This window comes from Equus przewalskii, chromosome 4 (assembly GCF_037783145.1).
Source record: "Equus przewalskii isolate Varuska chromosome 4, EquPr2, whole genome shotgun sequence".
Lineage (NCBI taxonomy): Eukaryota > Metazoa > Chordata > Mammalia > Perissodactyla > Equidae > Equus > Equus przewalskii.
The window spans coordinates 4,203,024-4,223,553 of NC_091834.1; the positions used below are offsets into that span (position 1 = coordinate 4,203,024).

General features: G+C 38.5%; 1 protein-coding gene across 2 annotated transcripts in view; it reads right to left on the reverse strand.

Moving 5' to 3' along the window:
* The window catches only part of RELN (reelin), a 459,315-nt gene that overhangs the window by 100,183 nt on the left and 338,602 nt on the right, over positions 1–20,530 (reverse strand). For both annotated transcript variants that reach the window (XM_070617061.1, XM_070617060.1), the window contains exons 21-27: positions 19,904–20,096; positions 19,057–19,169; positions 13,414–13,551; positions 12,365–12,551; positions 5,954–6,159; positions 2,458–2,629; positions 1,788–1,988 (exon numbers count right to left, since the gene is read on the reverse strand). In XM_070617061.1, the coding sequence (XP_070473162.1) occupies positions 1,788–1,988; positions 2,458–2,629; positions 5,954–6,159; positions 12,365–12,551; positions 13,414–13,551; positions 19,057–19,169; positions 19,904–20,096 (1,210 nt within the window). The remainder of the gene's footprint in view (positions 1–1,787; positions 1,989–2,457; positions 2,630–5,953; positions 6,160–12,364; positions 12,552–13,413; positions 13,552–19,056; positions 19,170–19,903; positions 20,097–20,530) is intronic.

A 20,530-nucleotide genomic window follows, 5' to 3' on the forward strand; every position in this document is an offset into this window, starting at 1 on the left:
GAATAAATGAATGAATGTACTTGTTGATTCCAGCTTGCCCTCCTATTAAGTTAACAGGATGATCTTTCTAAAACACAGGTCTGATTCTTGCACTCTGTGGATTAAGAATATTCCATGACACATTGCTCTTGGGTTGAAGTCACCTGACTCACCCATCTACCCATCCATCCATCCATCTATCCATCTACCCATCCATCCATCTATCGATCGACCCATCCATCCATCCATCTATTCATCTAACCATCCATCCATCTATCGATCGACCCATCCATCCATCCATCCACTTATTCAACTAACATATTTTTGGAGCAACTAGCCATACACTAGGCACTATGCCAGCTACTCCCATAGCATCCAGAGTCTATTTCTGCTACAGCATTCTTGTGACTGTATTGCGACTATTCACTTTTCTGACTCATTTGCTAGTTTCTGAGCTCCTTCAGGGCTAGGGCCATATTTTTCATCTCTATATTCCTAGCACCTAGTGTTTGACACATGGCAGGCAGTCACAAATAATTTACCAGCACTGTGCAGTTCTGTACAAATGATGCCAAGTTCTTGTTACAGATTCCAAACGTACATTAATTAGCAACCCCCAAATAACCCATATTACATGTCTATTATCAATTAGTAAGCACGAATCAATAGTTTTCTGCTGGTGTGATTTGAGAATTGAGATTTTTCTTAGGCATTATGCATTCTTGCTGGTTGTTTAAGTACTTGAAATATTTAATAATGTTTTCTTTATTTAGATTTTTTTAAACTTCAGAATACCATATTGCAGACTCTAACACCTATACTATTATGATTTTGTGACTAATTAAATAGAAAAGGTGTCAGATGAGAAGCAGCATAGTACTCTGGCAGCGTACTTGCTATTGCTGTAATTTTGTTACTATTTTAGGCAGTACCAACAAATTGATATAGAGCCATGTACTGTTATTAACGGTTTTTCCATTGCAGTTAGCATCCAAATCTAAACAGAGAAGGATAACATTTCACTAATCATTTTATTTATGACTAACTTCCTTGTTTACAGACCTGTGAAAATTATATTTGAAGAGCTGCCTATAAACAGCTGATATCTTTAATAATTCTATCTGTAAATTATTTAGCAACTGCATCCTGCCGTTATGTAAGGACCATGTAGTTGGGCTGGCTCATTAAAACTGCATTACTTTCGACCCCAGAATTCACCAATGGGATTTTATTATAAACATGATAAAATTTTGATTAGGGTTCTGAAAAAAGAGCTTGTCAAAGTAAATACTTGCTTTACACGTTGACACGTTATCACAGTGCTGAAAAACCACAAGCTTTTAAAAGAGCAACGATAATTAAGGTAAAAATTTACTGAATCAAAGGAAGAGAAATTGTTTGAGAATTCTATAGTAAAAATGTAAAATAGCTCATAAGTCCGAAAAGCACCAGGAAGCTGAAAAGCAGAACTTATCCACCACCATTCAGAAGTATGGGATTCATTAAGTCACAATCAGATTGAAACCCTAAAAGTCAATTTTCTTGTTAATTTTGGTAGAGTTCCATGCGCACTTAAAGAAGTACAACGACACAGCCTCAACCTCTGGGGCTTATTAAAAACTGACAAGCTCTTTTCCTTATGGGTGGAGGTAAAAAGCTTTGCCATCTAAGATTGTTCAACCTCTGTTTAAGTGAGCTCCTTCTTTAATAGAATATGAAAATTTTGCGTTCTGTGTGAATTCCACTTATAAATCTGGGAGACGATTTGCTCCTTAACCTGCCCCGGGAAGAAGTCTGTGCACAAATACCTTGAACTGTAGCACGTATCCAGGTTTCAGAGTCAGATCTCGAGTTACTGCAAATCGGTCTCCATCTGATTTTCCAAATACCATGGCTGACGGCGTGGCAGAGCAGAAAGTTTCATTTTTAACCATCCCTTCATTAGCCAACATCAACCACACACTCATCTGATTCATAGGGTAATCAAAAGCTGGCTTCTCATAAAAGTTCTAATAAAAACAACACAACACAGAAAGGCAATTTGATCGCTTCGAAAACAAGAAAGGAATTTTCAGTTCATGACATCCGGGGCCATGTACCATTTACATTTCTAGGAAAATACAGTAAAATCTCTAAACAAATAATTTTTTTTTTACCTCTGTGAAATTTTCTGTTGATTATTTAACAACTGAAAATCTTTTGCCACTGTGTTTCTAATCATTTTACAAACACACCAGTAATCATACTTGACAACTTGGACAGACTTCCATAGTCTTTTTTGTTTTTGTTTTTTTACATGTAAATACTCTGTGAACTAGCAACATTGAGAAGTAATAAAAAAATTAAGCGCAAACACAGAAAACTAAATTACATGTTCAGGCATCAAACACTAGATCCTGGGGGGAAGTGAACAGTTCCTTAATCCCATCTACTTTTACAGTTCTCTGTCTTCGTGGAGTTCCGACAGATGAGAAATACCTGAGGTAAAGTTGGGTTGACAGCTGGGATGATCTGTTTCTGTTTCTCCGACAGAATGATGACGTCATCGATTGCCCACTGGTCATAGTCCTCCCCTGAGAACACGGGCTGCCACCAGCGGAACCTGGTGCAAGGGGTCTTGGCAGCAGCCGGGAGCTCCAGATAGACAAATCTGCATAAAGACAAGTCATTTACGGTTGGGAAAGCAAAAGCTGTGTTTTTCTTAGCAGTTGTTAAAATAACGAGAGTAGCAACAGGAGAAAGTTTAGTTTTGTTTGATCTCTTGATATTTTCGAAAAGTTTCTAAGTTTAGACAGATCGGGCAAAAGAGGTTTAAAGTTGTAAGCAAGTTTAGTCCTGGTCTTGTTTATTCCGTTTGGAATTCTATCTTTTGGAGGCAAATATTTCAACTGAGTTTGATTCACTGACCAATATCTTTCCACTACCACAATAATGGTCATAACATTTTCAAGAAATACCTAGAAAAACTGTCCCTTTGTATGTTATTACATTAAAATAGCACTGAAAAGTTTTTCAAAGCAGTTCTCACTTCCTGTGGGAAAACATAAAAATTATGCATAAACCAGCTACAATCTACTGCATGGGGTTGGCCCCTGCTAACATTTTGATGTATGTCATTAAAGCACGTGATCTTTAACACAGATGAGCTATGGAGAATTCGGTATCCTAGAGTTTAAGACTTAACATTCTATCACAAGCACATTCTCATGGAAGCAAAATTATTTAAAATCACTTTCCTGTCTATACAATTTTTCATCACAGAGACACGCTATTATTAATTTCACCTTTCCCTATTGTAAATAATTCTGGGATGAAAATCTTTATGCATAAAGTTTTATCTACATCTAAGTTTATTTCTTTAGGGAAATGTCCTAGAAACGGAATTACGAGGTCAAATAAACTGGTCATGTTTAAGGCGCTTGATTTTTCCAAATTCCTTTCTGGAAAGGTCATAAAGGTTTGCAGGATGACAAGAGAACAACCGTCTTGCTGCTCCCATGTGGAGAGAGCACTTGGTGTTATTAAAAAATGACCCTTTGACTGTTGAAAAATGGTATCTTTTTTACTGCAACAGAGTTGGATATTATTCATATTTTATTAAACATCTGTGTTTCCTCTTTTGTAACATCTGCTCATTCCTTTCACCCATTTTTCTATTGGGATCTTAGTGTTTTTCTTCCTAGTAATTTGTACAAGCTCTTGAAGGAACGCTGACCCGCCCTTTCTCACATTTATTGCAAATATTTTTTCAGTTTGTTTTCCTTCTTTTCACTCCTTTCTGCTGTCTTTGATGTATGTGTTACATGTGTATGTAGCTTTATACTTGCGTGTAGTATATTTCTATGTAAGGGGTCCTTTTCTTTGTTAATTCTTCCATTGAATATGTTTAGAAAGTTCAGATCTTTTCCCAAGTAACCTAAATGTTTAAATCTTTAACAGTTCTTGATGATAGAAGGTGATAATCTAAATACATATTTTCCCCCAAGAGCCTACGTATTTTTCTCTTATGCCACTTATTTGAATAACCATTTCTTTCTCATTGATTCTTGATGCATCTTTTTTTAATACGTAAGTTCTTACATAGATCTGAGTCAATTTCTGGGTCATTTATTTGGCTTCATTGTTTGTTCCATCCACGCATGAGTATCATTCCATTTTAATTACTTAGGTTATATAATATGTTTTAATATCATGTAGGAAATTCCTCTATTTTTTTCCAAAAAGCTTAAGCTGTTTTTGCCAGTTTATATTTCTAGATATAGAGACCACCCCACCCTTCCAAAAAATACCACTGGGATTTTGGTCGAAATTGCATTAAACATAAATTAAGACATATCTTCATATCACCATATTCAGTTTTCCTATTCAAGGATGTTGTATGATTTTCCATTTATCTGTTTTCTTTTATCTCTCTGAAGGAACTTTTGAAGTTTTGTAGTTTTCTTTATGGAGAGACTCAGAATTACTTGTTAAAATTATTCCTCGTATTTATTCATTTGCTGCCATGAATGGGGTCTTTCTCTGATATCTTCCAACTCAGAATTTCTTAACCATTTTAGTGTCATTAAACTCTGAGAATCTAGTGAAAGCTTCTGGCCCTAAAGAAAAATTCCCATAAAAAAACTGAATAGTCTGGAATGTGTAAAAGTTGTTGAACTTGCTTATCTAGTCACTTTCCTGAGTCTCAGTAGTTTCCAGACTGACATTTATATTACTTGGGAAAAGTAAGTTGAGTTCTTTAAAATTGTGTTTAAACCAGTTTGGCAGCACCATCAACCCCCGCTCTACTGTACTGCATCTGGGAAAGTATCACCAGGCTCCAGGTCCCACTCACCCTTCCCGACTTTCTCTCTGGATGTTCTCTCTCTCGTTTTACCCAGTTGCCTCTTCTCTGGTTTCTGCCTCTCGCCCGCATCCCTTAGAAGAGATGCTATTGGTCGGTCTGTCTGCATGACTACTTGTGTAGTATTATGGAAAGTTATGTAACCTTTAAATGACCTAAAGTTTTAAAACAACAAACTTCAATCTATAAAATTGGTGTATTTTAAGTAGCGCGTTTAAAATACACTTAATTTGTAAGAATTAGATCTATATATTCTTCAATAATATATTTTTTCAATAAATAAGGTTCGATTGTAAAATGCAAAACAGGGACAACTTTAGTATGTTAAAGCTTAATAATGATGGGTAGTCAACATATATAAAGAAAAGAAAATGTCTTTGTGTTGAAGTGCAAATACCGAGATTATAAAAATGTAATATAGTCTAAAAGTAATATCCTTGAGTAGATTTTAATGACATTCATACAAAATATAAGGTATAAATACAGAATTTCAAGATAGTATATAGTTACAAAAAAACTAAATTTAAGTATAGATAAACACATTAATTGCTTGGTACAAGTATTACTATTAAACATGAATCATTTCCCCAAACTCCTAAAGTCATTGCCTACGACATTTTATGACATATATTCCCCATCCATCAAAATAAAGACAGGGATGAGCCAGGGAAAAATTTTCGAAAACCCATGCTCCAGAGACTCATTCATACACTGCCTAGGACCAGCCCTGGGTACAACTATAGGAAAACTTTTAACAAAATCCATCTTGCTGTTAAATCTAACAGATGAACATATTTTGTGTGTGCATTTAAAAAACCTGCAAATTGGAAAAATGAGCTTGGAACACCCCTATCTCACAGAGCTTCTTTGGGAAAACAGTGGTAAATTGTCTCACTTTTCTTCTAGTCACAATTTTTCTCCACTCTTTAAAAATTCAAACATGAACACAAATGCTTCCTGTCCAGAAACTTAAATGAGATGAAATCTTTACATACTGGGCTATCGTTCGTGTCAGAAATTGATGAGTTTGTCTATTTTTGCAAGAGTTGACGCTATACTGGAAACATCTCAACAACAATGTAATCTTCACCATTCCTGGAAGCCAGTGGAAGGCCATCAGGCGGTGGTTACCTGGGTTTGCTGAAGTCTGAGAAGTACATCTCCGCCAGCAGATGCCACTGGATGCCCCCGTTGTTGCTGTACTGAAGGAGGACGCCCTCCTCTCTGCTGTCGGGCCGGTTGCACGCAGCACTCTCTCCTCCGATCTGGATGTAGAACTGGACAAAGTCCGCCCAGGAAGTGTCTAGATCCCAGCTCACCAACTGTCTTTTGCCAGCCTTTCCAAAAGACAGAAGAATCATGGATTCAATCGCTGTTTCAGTTTCAAATTCATACGCGCATCCTAGCACCATGTGGAGACGATTTTGTCCCCATTTGTTGGCGAGAGAAGCAAGTTATGCCATTTAATTGTCTCTGCTCTGGTTACGGTAACTGTTTCTGGATACATTCGATTAGTCTCTGCATCACTGGTTCTCAGACTTGGTTAAGACATCCCTTTGAACTGCTAATTAGACCAGAGTATTTAAGTCTTTAAAAGTAAAGCAAAATTAATTTTAATTAAAACTCTCCCCATATTTGCTTTGTAAATCTCCTCCAGGCAGAGTAACAGAAGAAAGACCTTATATTTTGAAATCAGTTGGAGCTGGGTTTGAATCTCAGCCCACTATTCATAATGTTCACTAGCTGTGTGACCTCTCTGAGCTTTTATTCTCCTCAAAGCTACAATATGGGTAATAATTTCTTCCTTATAGGGTGTTGTGACAACTGGATGAAATAACATGCTGCAGGTAACTTGCCTGGCGCACATCATGCCTTCCTGAGGGAACATCCTCTCCAGAAAAATGCCTGACCCTTCTCCCACGGGAATAAATGTGAAACATGCAAGACAGAAACTTCTTGACAAAAAGAAAGAGTACTTGAGTCTCTCAGGCTCCCAGTCAGCCTCAGTCTCTCTTTCTCTCTCTCTCTCGCTTATTCTCCCTCGCTCTCTCTTTCTCGCTCTTTATTTCTTGGAAATAGAGAGGTTGGGAGGAATCATTTAAATAAGTTTTCTGACCACTAAATGGTCTCTCTGTGTCTTAAAAATGTTAAAAATTTCCACAAATCTAGCAACTTGTTTCCTTTGCTTTGTGTGTCGCTTGCTTGTCACAGTCCTATTGTGAGGTGTTAGATAGAAATTGACGAGGTTTGTCGTCATTCTGGTCGAGCGTAAATGGTTTCATGCTAACGGGACTGAAAAAAGCTTTGCAAGTGAGATTCTTCCACCAAACAGACTCTGGGAAAGCTAATCCATGGACTGCACTGAACTGGTCCTGGAGAGCCCCCAAGGAGTTCAATTAAAAGTTGGGAGGAAAAACTGAGACAGGATAGCTAGTACAGAGAGAAACACCACTTGCGCTCACAATTTAAACCCAACTCTAATCCACTAACTTAATTAAGAAAGGGTTTCAGTTATTAGAAGTCACAGGGGAAATACTGGGGGCTAATATTGTTACTGATAAATTTAAACCCAATTAAGAGGTTCAAAAATAAACAAGAGTGCCAGTGAAACGAGAGCTGAAGTTAATGCCAAGGCAGAAACTCATTCTGTGGGACTCTCAGTTTTAAGTATGTATTTGGGAAAACCTTAAAAGTAACACGGATTTTCAAGTATTATATGCGCTTTTAATTTTTCTTGTCCTTGATTTGAAATAGTATAAGCGAGAAACACCTCGGAGATTATTATAATCTTGACCTAGAATTTTCATGCCTCAGGATCATTACAGGAAGAATGATTTGGAGAAGAAAACCTACAGAAGCTAGTTGATCAATTTCAATCCAGCAAATGTCTATGAAAAACTTGGCATGTGGAAACGAGGCAGGAGGGTAGAGATCTAAGGTGAGGAGAATTATAAAAACCCAGTTATCACAATTAGCTCGGTGGAACGACTGGTCTCTTGTGAAATTCACAGAGCAGTGTTGTTTTTTCAGCAGACCATGGTGTTGGTCTACAGAGGTTCTGACAGAGTGTTTTGTGGGAGTTTGTAAATGGCGGAAAAGACCATACACATGCTTGGTTTGGCACTGAAGATGTTTTTTCCTAGAGAATCGCACAAATCATTTTCTTTTGTTCAGTGACTTGAAATACTGAACATTGTTTTAAAGGGAGAAAAAAAGAAAAAGGAAATGGCTCATGGCAAACTTTTTGTCAGAATTTAAAATTTAATGTTAATACACGCTGTGCAGTTTATCTGTTATGCTACGATCAATGTATTTATGGGTGTATGTGTATAGATATGCGTATACATACACATGTGATGTGTGCATGTGTGTATACATACACATGTGATATGTGCCTGTGTATACAGGTGCACGTATACATACACATGTGATGTATGCATGCGTTTATAGGTGTGTGCATACATACACATGCGATGTGTGCACGTGTATATATGTGTGTATACATACACATGTGATGTGTGTATGTGTATAGACGTGTGTGTATATATACACATATGATGTGTATATATATATGTGTGTGTGTATATATACACATGCAATGTGTGTACGTGTGTATGCTGGAGTAATAGGTTAAGGCTCTCTCATTCCTGGAGTGTGGAAAATGCTTTCCAATTTCCCCCCAACATTCTAGGTTAAAATGGCTCACTGCTTTAAGGGTTTAGAGAAAATAAATTTTAAAGGAAATGCCTTCAGAATCTAGAGCCTTTATAACAAAACCTCTAAAACACTTCATAAATCTTCATGTTTTACCCTCCCACTAAATCTCCTTTAATCAAAATGCCACTAGAGTAATAATTCTACTACATTTATTTGAAAATAACCCTTTCTTCAGAACCTTATGTTTTCCAATTTTCCTTCATCTGTTCATACATTCCTTTCTTCAACAAATAATCATTGGGTGCCGATTATACCAGGCGTGATCCCATGTGTTACAAAACCAAACTTGAAAGGAGAGTTCATGGAAATGTGCAGTGATACTAATGACAACGTAGGGTTGTAGACCAAATCCTAGGCCTTGTTGAGCCCCATTTGGTCACATGACCATTTATCAAGTCTCCAATTGACTTGGTCTCAAGGGTATTTATTGATACATAAACACCTAGCACATGACAAGTATGTCTGACTTGAACATCTTATCTAGAGTTAGCTCAGTCAGCAGGACTCTGCATTTTGCTGGGTATTATGAGAATAAAAATTAAAATATGATCCGGGGCTGGCCTGGTGGCGTAGTGGTTAAGTTCGACACTCCACTTCAGTGGCCTGGGGTTTGCAGGTTCAGATCCCAGGTGCAGACCTAGCACCACTCATAAGCCATGCTGTGGTGGCATCTCACATACAAAATAGAGGAGTATTGGCACAGATGTTGGCTCAGTGACAATCTTCCTCAAGCAAAAAGAGGAAGATTGGCAACAGACATTAGCTTAGGGCCAACCTTCCTCACCAAAAAATAAAAACAATAAAAAAAAATACGATCTATATATGTATAGAACACAAATGAGAGAGGAATTCAAAGAAAGCAGAGATCAGTGCAGTTTGCCATAGTCCCAGAAAGCTCCATGGAAGCTGCAGGATTTGAGCAGGATGCTGCAAGGTTTATCGGGATGCAGAGATGATGGAAGGCATAAAGGTAGGCAGCGGAGAGTAAGCCAAGACAGGAAAATTGGCAAAACCTGGGTTGATGAGGATAGCCTCCTGTTTGGAGCAGAGGGCTCAGGTTTGGAGAAAGAAAATAAGTTATGCAGTTAGGGCAACAGCATTGGAGACCATCCTGAACATTTGTGACAAGGGAGTGACAGGCTAGAAACACATTCTTAGATAAATTAATCTAGGGTGGTTTGCAAAAGGTTGAAGGACTCTTGCCTCTGGCCCCTCTTTATGTTAATCATGCTGGCGGTGGGGGCGGCCAAACTGTGTACCCCACTTCTCTGCCAAAGGAGTGAGTACACGACCCTGGCTATGCCAATGACAGTACACCACTCCCCGGGATGCCAGGAACCTTCCCCAGATATTCCTATGATGCTGCTCAGAAAGCTCCGTGGCCACGGTTCTACTCTTCTAATGAGAGCTGACCTGAAAGCAGTCTTCTCTCAAGGAGAGAGCTCTGTGGGCATCTGAGTTTCTGGTTCCAGGTATCTCTGAGGCCAGTTTCATCTAAGCCGTCCCTGTGTTTTGATGACATGAACCAAATGTCCTCCTTTTTTGCTTAAGTTAGTTTCTCTCGCTTAGAATTCAAAACAGATCTGATCGATCCAAGAGAAAAAAATAAAAAGAAATGATCCTCAGATCTTGACACAAAAATGTAGGGAGAAAGCTGGTTTGGGAAGGGAAGGGGAGGATTTTCCTTTTGAAATGCTGACTGTACGTTAGTGGCAGGGCATCTGTATGGAAATATGCAATGGCAACAACCTGAAATTCATTCTCATAAAAGGTAATTATGGTAGCTAACACTTATTGAGCTATTTCTATGTGCTCAACACTGTTCTTCATTCTTTACCTGCATTTACTCACTTAATCCTCCCAACATCCCACTTGAGAAAACTGAGACATAAAAAGGATGTTATAACTCTGCAAGGAGAACCAGTTAATGACTTTTGGAGCCCAGGTACCAAGCCACGTAGTTTGACTCCAGTGATGATCATGAATTAAGTGGAAGAAATATTGATATGTAACCATTATATATTTATAATATCTGTGTGTATGCACACGTTTACTGGGGTGTGTGGATATATATTGGTTAGGGATTCATAATCTTGTTTTAAAATTGATGCTTATGGGAGACACAATCTTCCCATTTCTGCACAATTATACAGTGTATCCAGATCTACGCAATGTGTATGGGTCACTTATTGACTATTATCTCTAACGACAATGATCGGGGGAGCTTCAATGTCAATGGATAAAAAATATCGTTAAATAAGATCCATCCTTGATTTTTTATCACTCTCTATCTTGTTTACTTGACGATTCTTTGTTCTGCACCTGCATCAAAACAAAACCTGTACCTATTTTTGTATTTGCATAAAATAACGTTTTGGATTTCTGCCCAAACAGATTCAGGAACACACGAGCCCTACGTATATCACCCACACCTGTGAACTTGTTAGGCGATGTGGAGGAGGACATTTCCAGTTGTCCTTGAACTAGTGGCTATAGTCCTTGTTGGAAAGAAGTGGTGTTAAGCATCCCACATTCTAAAGAGAGCTGCCAATAATTAGATATGTTGCTCAGGTTGGAGAAGTGGCCCTGCTCCCTCCTTGTCCTTTTGAAGACTATATGAAGAGATGAATTGGAGGAGGGAGGAAGAAAAGAATGTCCTGCCTTGACTGTAGCAAGGGAGGAGAGGAGGTGGTTCCCCTCCCCTAAGCTCTCATGATGGGATTAGTGCCCTGATAAGAAGAGACACTTGAGAGAGCCTGCTTTTCCTCTTTGCTCTCTCCACCACATGAGGATATGAGAAGATGGCCATCTGCAAACCAGGAAGCGGGTCCTCACCGGACACCAGATCTGCAGGTGCCTTGATCTTGGACTTCTCAGCTTCGAGAACTGTGAGAAAAAACTGTTTGCTCTTTAAACCACCCAATCTATAGTATTTTCGTTATAGAAGCCCAAGTTGACTAAGACAGTCCCACATCAGCAGATGCCACCAGCAGCCACCAAATGGAGCCAAAATAGGACCCGAGATGTCTGCTCACCATGGACAGCTGGTCGGTTCCCCAGGAACAGCTCTGTACACCCTCAACCTCACCATTATTCCTTCTTCCTCCAATCATATTCTTGAGATTAATGGACTCACAATTTTAATATAGAAGTGCTTCTATGTGTTAAGCACTGGTGTACATGATTTACAAGTTCTAAGTTATTTAATCTGCATAATAATCCGTATGAGGTAGATACCCTTATTCTCTCCACTTTACAGATGAAAAAGCCAAGTCACAGAGAAGTTAAGGAATTTGCTCAATGTCACACAGCTAGGAAGTGGTAGAATCTGATTGAAACAGGCGGGCTGGCTCCAGAGTCACTGCTCTAACCTCTACGTTCCACCACCACCTCCCTTGCTCACCCCTCACCCACAGGCCGGCGCCCACACACCCTCCAAAGGCTGGGATGGGAAGAGGCCAAGATCCTGCCAACTCAGAGACCCTCAAGACAGAAACCTGGATGGCACTGGAGGAAAGGAAAGCCGTGAGATTTAAATCAAATACAAGAGGGGCAGGAATTTTAAACTGGGCTAGCCTGGATTTGTAGTAACCAAAAACAAGCATAAAACTATGAGTTTCCCAAACATAGTTAAGTAATAGGAATTTGACAAAGCCCAGTTAAAAGCAGGGAATGTGGGGGAAAAAGAAAACCATCTCATATTTGTACCTTCCGAGTTCAGACTGCTCCATAAATCAGTCACGTATTGAAAGAGTCATTGCTCTGATCACTCAGTCCCCCAAAGTCATGCCTCAGCCATCACGAACGCCCAGGTCTTAGTCATACCTTGCTGAAATACAGAGACGATCCAGAAGAGATGACCCCACACCCTTGTTCCGGTTTTACAATTTCTCCCCCAATAACTTCCTGCCAGTCAGACTCCCAACCATTCTGGTTCTCAAAATCCGACATAATCGTGGACGGAAGAGCAGCTTCCGGTTGGCAGTCAGTGCCTTGGTATCCCTGGTCACACCTGTGGGAGAGGAGGACCAAGTAAAGAAGTCACAGTCTCATCTGTGACTGCCACGGCCATGCGACCTGCAGCATTTCCTGTCTCACTGTGCTCGGGGCTCAGCAGTCACACTAGATTTTTCTGTACGGTGTTCATCTGCGTATGGGGTGGTAACAACCTTCAGTTTCTCACACTGCAAAAAAAGTGGATAGAATCCTTTCTGAAAAGAACAGTGCTGTAACGGTAGAACTGACGTGTCAAGTAGTAATGAAGAAGGATATGGATGTGCTTGGGGGTGTCATGGGGAAGGAGAGCGGGATTCTCCTGTAGCCGTAAAAAGTCACATACAAACGTCTGTCTGCTCAACCAACATGTAACTCTGGCCACGTTTTACAGTTCCTCTTTCTGATTAAATGATGTCTCATTTAGAGTAAGTACTCGAGTGTGTTCCTCTCTCCTCCTCATTAGCGATCATCCCCAGTGACCCCTGTATACAACCTTGAGCTTCTGGCGAAGTGGTGTAGGACAGTGTGTAGCAGTGTCTGACTGGCGCTTTAAGACAGCCAGGGGAAGGAAAGGGAAACTATACCAAGGCTCTTTTAACCACCAAAGAGGATTGTGGGGTTAATGAACAAACTGAAATTTAAACCCAGGAGGCCTCGTCTTGGGGTTAGATTTTCAAGTTTAGAATATATGGCTTTAGACTTATTTAAATGCAACAGTATCTTTTACATCTAAAATAAGAACAGAAACGAAGATCATTTTCTTCGGGTTATTTCAGCATTTGTCAGTCTATCCGTAGAGCTCCGATGACAAGTGCTGTGGTCCCCTACACACACGGATCCCGAGAAGCAGGAAACCAGTCACGCTCTGTGGTGCGTACCTGCACAGGCCGCGGTCGCACGAGCCATGCCCGCCACACATGTTCGGGCACTGCTGCCCGATGTAAATGTTGTCCAGAGCCCACTCGTCCTGGGCTGTGTAATAGCTCTGACTCCAACGGAAGCGGGTGGCACTGGACCTAGAAACAAGGTACAGAGAGAAACGCAATATGTCAACTGACATGTGGTGGCAGAGGTGAAGAAGGCCAGAGCCCAAATTCTTTCAGATGACTAACTTTCTGGAGCTTGTATTTAGCTGCCAGTCGTTTCTCTTTAGCGGTTTAATTTCCACTCAACTGCTATCCAATGCAACAATTCTATCATGAAGGAAAGTTAGAAAACTGCCTATTTTGTATATACCTCAATTTTAACTTAATTTGATATGTTTTAAAGAAAATCAAAATAGGAGAATTTTTTTTGTTGTTGCACAGAGATTTGACGCTAGGAAAAGACAGGAAGTAAGAAAGAATATTTTTAAAAAAGTAAAGATATATACTAAACAGCCTTTCTTTCACAGATGAAAATGTGAGGTGTTTAACTTAGGGTAATAGAATTTCTTACAATGAACACATCAGTAGTTATCTAAAGACTTCTAGTTAGCTCTCAATATAAACAAAAGTTTTGCTCAGGGGTATTGTGTGGGGGTGAGGGCACATGCTACAATGTGCTATATTACAAGTAAGAACATCTAGGTGCTAAATTCTGCTTATTATTTCTGAAACATTAACTTGCTTGGGTTTCATGGACAAGGTGATGTTAAGTGGAGATAAAAAGTTAATCAGTCCATTACACAGAGAGAAACACCTGGGACCTTGATTCATCTAAACCAGCCATAAAGTCTAAGGAAGAGGATATTCTGAGAGCAACGTCAAGGCTTCCATTCATTGATCACCACAAAAAATCCTTTTAAAGTCACCTTATATTTTTCACCTCTAGAAACTTTCAAGGATCCGTGATTAGTTCTTATTAGTCAAAGTGCAAAACAAAAGAAAACGAAAAGGATTTGCAGGATTAACGTGCATGCTCAGTTCCACCGATTAAAACCTCTCTAAGCACACCATCTACAGATAGACTCAATCTTAACGGCTCCGAACGATCCACTAAAGTCTACTGCATCAATTACCCACATATTAAATACTCCCTAAGTACATAACAGACTGTTAAAATCCAGGCTAAGCCTTTATTGTTTATTTTACCAACGATCTGTGGCTAATAGGTTGCTTTTTCCTTCCTAGTAGGATAATTCCAGGATTCACTGCGGTCTGCTGCATCTGAGTGCTCGTCATGGTACAAATGAGACAGATGCACCTCGCTATGGAAATAGTTTCTATTTGTAATCTAACAGCCATCGCAATTTTCATAGTCCCATTAAGAAATGGTTTCTAGAAAATCCTGCTATAAAAGTAGGTACATTGTTGTGGAGCACAGAGCCCCACAGAAAAGAAGTAAATTAAGACTCACGCACCAGCGTCATGAAAAGGAGAGAGGACTATATTCTCTTAAGATTGATTATAATCCAAGTCAAGTCTAGGGCCACAGGTGTCTAGACTGTGAGCTCTTTTGGGGAGACGGATATCTGTTGTTTCAATAGTTTGCACAGGAACGGAATTAAGTAGGTGTCCAAAAAAAGTCTGCTAAATAAATGAGTCAATGAACGGAGGACAGGCCAGGAAAGGGCAGCTTGTTTCTAACTTCTGTAGGTAATGGAGTGAATAATGTGTTCTTAGTCAGGGGACCCGACCCCCAGGATCCTGGCTGCGCAATTTATCAGCTGTGTGACCTTTAGTGAGAAATTTAAGCCTTCAGGGGCTTCTAGTTCCTAACCTCTCAAATAAAGGGCTTGGGCTAACTGACGTCTAAGATCCCTTCCAGCTCACAAATTTAATGATTACTCTGGTGGTTGGTTGACCGAGGTGATTTTATTTTCTTTACAGTCACATGCCTACCTGAAACCCATGGCATACATTATTTTGAAGTTTTGATATTTCAAACATTAAAATGGGGGTAGAGGGTTTCAGAAACCTGCCCTGGATTTTCCAGTGTACGGATGCTTCTAAACAGTCACATGTAGACATTCTAAATTCTTTTTCTAACTAAATTAATCCTTACGTGTATCTTCTGAACTCTTGAAAAACATTAACATTCCCTTAAGATAAAAAGCTTAAAGGGGATTATTCCATTTAAAATTACCATCCACAGTTTAATGTGCCGATGTTAATTAACAGAAAAGGAAGCAAAAAGAGGTGGAATGTTGGCTTTGTTTTTTGTGAGAAAAAAAATTAGCGGTTTGAGTCACCTCCAGCTGGTCACCCAGGAGAAGGTGCGATCCCACTCATTTGCAGCTGCATCACGGCTAAATATTGCCCTCAATACAAATATTTAATCTGCCAATTCTCTCCCTTGCTCTCAAAACTAAGTATTCTTAGGAGAAAAGTCTTGCGTCCTTTGGCTGGAGTCTGAAAGTGAGACTTCTGCTGTGTGGATCATGAAGTGAAGTTGACTTCCATTGAAAATTCAAACTATGGATTTCCCAGGGCAACAAAAGTTGACAGTCTTTTCTTTACTTGATTTTTTCCCCCCATATAAACTTCTAGACTGAAATAAAATAGCATTGACTCCTCTCTTGATAGTTAGGTAACCTGAGGAATCAAGGGAAACGAAGGCTGACTAAACGGTATTTTCCACCTTCAGAGTTACTATAATCACATTTACCCAATTATTCCGAAACTCATTCAGTCATTCGGTGTTGATTTGTTTATGAAATCAGCAACTGATGGCTGTTTGGGTCTCATTAGACCCTGTTCTTATGTAAATGTCTCTCATAAAGACAAAATTAATTTTCATTGGGTAACAAATGTTCAGTTCATATGCAATAGAATTTCTCTGAGCAGGTGTATTCATATTCAATATTTCCACTCTTAAGTTGTCCTATCTTCCTATCTAGCATATTTTCCAAAGTTAACAGATTTTTAATAATGTAGGGACCACATTTGCTTGAATGCATTCAGTTTATAGGTGCATATGCTTGAAAGCAAAACAGCAGAACAAAGATCTGCCAAAAGGAATTCTGCTTCAAACTCAACGGGCCTCTCTTTTTCCAATGCTCGAGAAAAACAAGCTATTTGCAAAAGTTATCAAGAACGGCAAGGAGAATAAACGTACTTTATCCTTATAGCTGAGCTTTTAAGCATTACAGATCCAAAACAATGACAATCACCAGCTGAGCACTATTTTTTCTTTGAAATTTAGCAATAATGTTTAGTTTAAGTGTTCCTAGGAGTGTTAAAATAAATATCCTCTTGGGTTGTTTGTTTTTAAAAAATATTTTTACTTTCTTTATCCAGGGCTTCGAAGGAAATTTGGAAAAGCAAAATTCAATTAATTACTTACATGCACTTAAAGGCAAATAGAGGAATAATGTAGTAGATTTTTTTCTGTTTGTAAACAGAGATACACTGTAATAAAATATCTCTTTGGTTCACTGAGGCGCATTGACTTACAATTCTATTTAACTGCCCAACATCTAATGAGTACCCCACTGCACTGGAAACAGTTTAAGGGTCAATCTACTTTCTCTCGAATGTCTAGTAAACATTGATGAGAACTGACCTTTTCTGACAATGCCAAAACTTTCAACTATCTTTTCAGCTAAGAAATAACAATGTGACATATAATTTGAGCGTAAAATAACCTGCAAAGGTTTTTTTGATAAATGACAATATTTTTAGGATACTGCCTAAACTACGTTAATTACGAATAATAGTTTATAACATTTCTGGGGATGAAAAGACATCTCTAAAATACACCATCAATATTATCTTTCCATCATAATTTTGAAATTGTATCCCACATGTCAGAGAATAAAAATCAGTGTTTTTTTAAATAACGAGAGTAATGTACTTAACGGCAACAAAACGGAAAAAAAAATAAACCTCAGTAGCTTTGCAACAATCCGACCAGGATTTCAACTGCTTGATGTGTTGGTTTTTAGAATCTTGATAGATACGCTTGGAATATCATTGAAATTAGATGAAAGTCTTGATTATATTCTCAGCAGTAGACATAAAAAAGTAGGATGTTAGAGAAAGTAGTGAATTGTTATACAAAGCATTAATAGAGTATTGAGGAAATGGCTCACAGTTGGATATAAAAAATCTGTGGAAATCAAATTTCAAGCATTTTATTCCAACTGACATAATGATGAATCCTCAAAAATAATCAAGGAGGCATCTTATATAATGCAGTAATTCAATCTTCCACTAAAAGAGGTATAATAATAATTCTAAGTGTTTATCTAAACAACTGTTTTTGTGTAGAGCCTAACTTCCATATAAAATAATCAGAGAAGGGTTTATTTAGTAATTTTCTCTTCACAAAAGGGCTCTTGGAAGGCAGATACCACCGAAAAATGTAATTGTTGTCTCTTGTATGCTTTTCCTACTACACAAATCACAGAATCCTAGAATTCCAGACCCACAAGGGATCTTTAAGATCATCTCATTAAACCTCTTCATTATACTCATAAGGAATCAGGGTTGAAGAGGTTGTGAATGGTTAAAATCACGTGGTTAATCAATCATTCGTAGAGATATACTAAGAACTCAGGCTTTCTCATTTCTAGTCCAAGACTCTTTCTTGGGTAAGCTCATCATGTCCCAGGGCTTTAAAGAGTACTTATAGTATTTAACTCTTCAGTCCAAACCTCATTGGCTTCTTGATATTTCTGCTTGGATAGGTAAATATGGCAAACTTCATATCACAAAAACAGAACTCTTACTTTCCTGCCCCAAATCCACACCTTCTTCAGTCTTTCCCATCCCTGTCATTGGTACTGCCATCCAACAATCTTCCCAGGCTCAGAATTTAGAAACTGTCTTTGATTTTTCCCTTTCTATCACAGTCCCCACGTAGTCCATCTAGTCCATCCAGCCCTATTTGATTAAAACATATTTCACAAATGACGATTCTTGCCATGTCTGCTACAGTCATACTCCAAGTCACCTAAACAGGTAATGCCTGGAACCGCCTGACTGGTCACCCTGTCTGCGCTCTTTCTCCTACAACCTATTCCTCATACTGTACTCAGAGCGATCAACCTAACACGAAACAGTGTAATACTGTATTTGGGGAAGAAAATGTGCTTTTCTCTTTCACATTTTCAAATGTTTAATTTTATTCCTAGTTACTGAGGCTTCCTGTGGAATGATTTTTATTGTTACTAAAAGAATGTGAATAGAGAAAAAGAGTGTATATTAGGCTTTTGAAATAGAAAGTAGGACTTCACAGCAAGAAAACAGCCTTGCAATCCAAACTGTCTTGACATAGAAGTCTAGAATCTGGTGTCATTCCCTTTTATATGTCAAACCTAAAGGAATAGGCTCACTGAGTTCTTCCATAAAAAGAAAAGTTGGGGCAAAAAGAGAGGTCAGAAAAACCTAGGAAAATTTGGTTTGAAAACTAAATTTTCATTAGCTCTATTTTTCAAGTATCCTCAGCACAAAAGAAAGATCTGGGTCTTTTGATGATGAAAGAAAATAAAATGCATGCATCTTGCCATTGTCTTAACTCTTCTTCATATTCAAGTCATGCTAACAGAGATGGTAAAAGTTAAAGCGACGATGATGTCTGAAGATGTCATGTCTCACCAAGTTTTCTGGGGAAGAAGCACTGTGACTCTCCTCCACTGTGTGAACTCGCTGGCATGGTAAATACTTGCTGATGTGAACTCCTGACAACTTGGCATACTCGGAAGGCATTCCTAAAAGAGAGTCAGGCAAAAATTAAACCCAGCTTCTATTTCCTCCAGGGGCTCACCATAAGTGAAAAAGACCTTAGAGAGATCTAATGTCATAATCTTAACCATTTGCAATAGGGATGCAATCCATGGTTTTTTCCTTCCATGAAGCTAAAATATTTGGGAAATGAGATGCCACAATGGAATTAAACATCTTCCAGATCCACTTTTTGACCTGCTTTCATAACATTGGCATTTGGTAAAGTTATTCTATTCCCTATGATACTTATGCATTTATTGCAATGTCAGATTACTAGTATGTATATATAAAGAAGTATATTTTATTCCAAGAAACTGGATCTATGTATTTCCTTTTTGTTTTTTAAGACAAGACACACCATATTTTTAATAGAGTCTACCTATGGGTAAAGAAACTTAGAAAAGAACTGATGAAGACACGCTACAGGGAAAGAAGAAAGAGACGTTATAGAGGAAGAGGATCAGAGAAAACACCATCCTAGAGTACGCAGTCCTGAGGTTATTCCCATTTCTTTTTTACTGTCAATTATCCTTTAGTATCTGATGGTGCAGAATGTGGCATCCTTGGAATCTGCTGCAAGACTGACTTTACGTCAATTCTCTTACAAATAACAATGTTCCTTTTCAACCAAACCTAAACCTGTAGAATTGTAATTCTTTTGCTTCCTATGGAAAAAGAAGGGGCTACCTATCACAAGCTTTAAAAAAAATAGACTGACCTCTTGCACGAGGTGCCAGGTAAGGCCGTGGTTGGTTGAGTACTCCAGTTTCACCTGGTTGTCCATGTGAGGAGTGTATTTCTTGCCACAGCCCATCACCAAACTGAACTGAATCATATAGGATGCTCCTGTCTGCATTGATTGGGTCTCCACATAGCGCATACTTGAGGCCAGTTTAGAATCTCCTGTAAAACTGAAAGACAGAGGTGGAAATCGGAAAATTAAAAACAACTATATGCATAAGTTAACCTCTTCATTTCATATCATGCACCAAAATAGTTTCATTTTACTTGTTTAAACCTTGCCATGTTCTAGAACGCATTTCAGTCAATCTAATACATGCAATTTAAAACAATCTTCCTATCAAAGCAGCAATTTTTTTTTAAAGTTAACACTTAGAGTTGTCAAATGTACTTGGAAATGAGTATTCACTCATACGTTGCTCGTGAGTTGAAACCCTTTCACTCATTATTCTTACTTCTTGGAATCTATCCTAAGGAAATAATCCTAAATTTAAAGACAATTTTATGAAATATGGTGAATATTGGTTTACTTATAATAGTAATTGGTAACCATTTCAATGTCAAATTATAGGGAAAATGGAATGCTTAAGTAAAATAGCTGCTT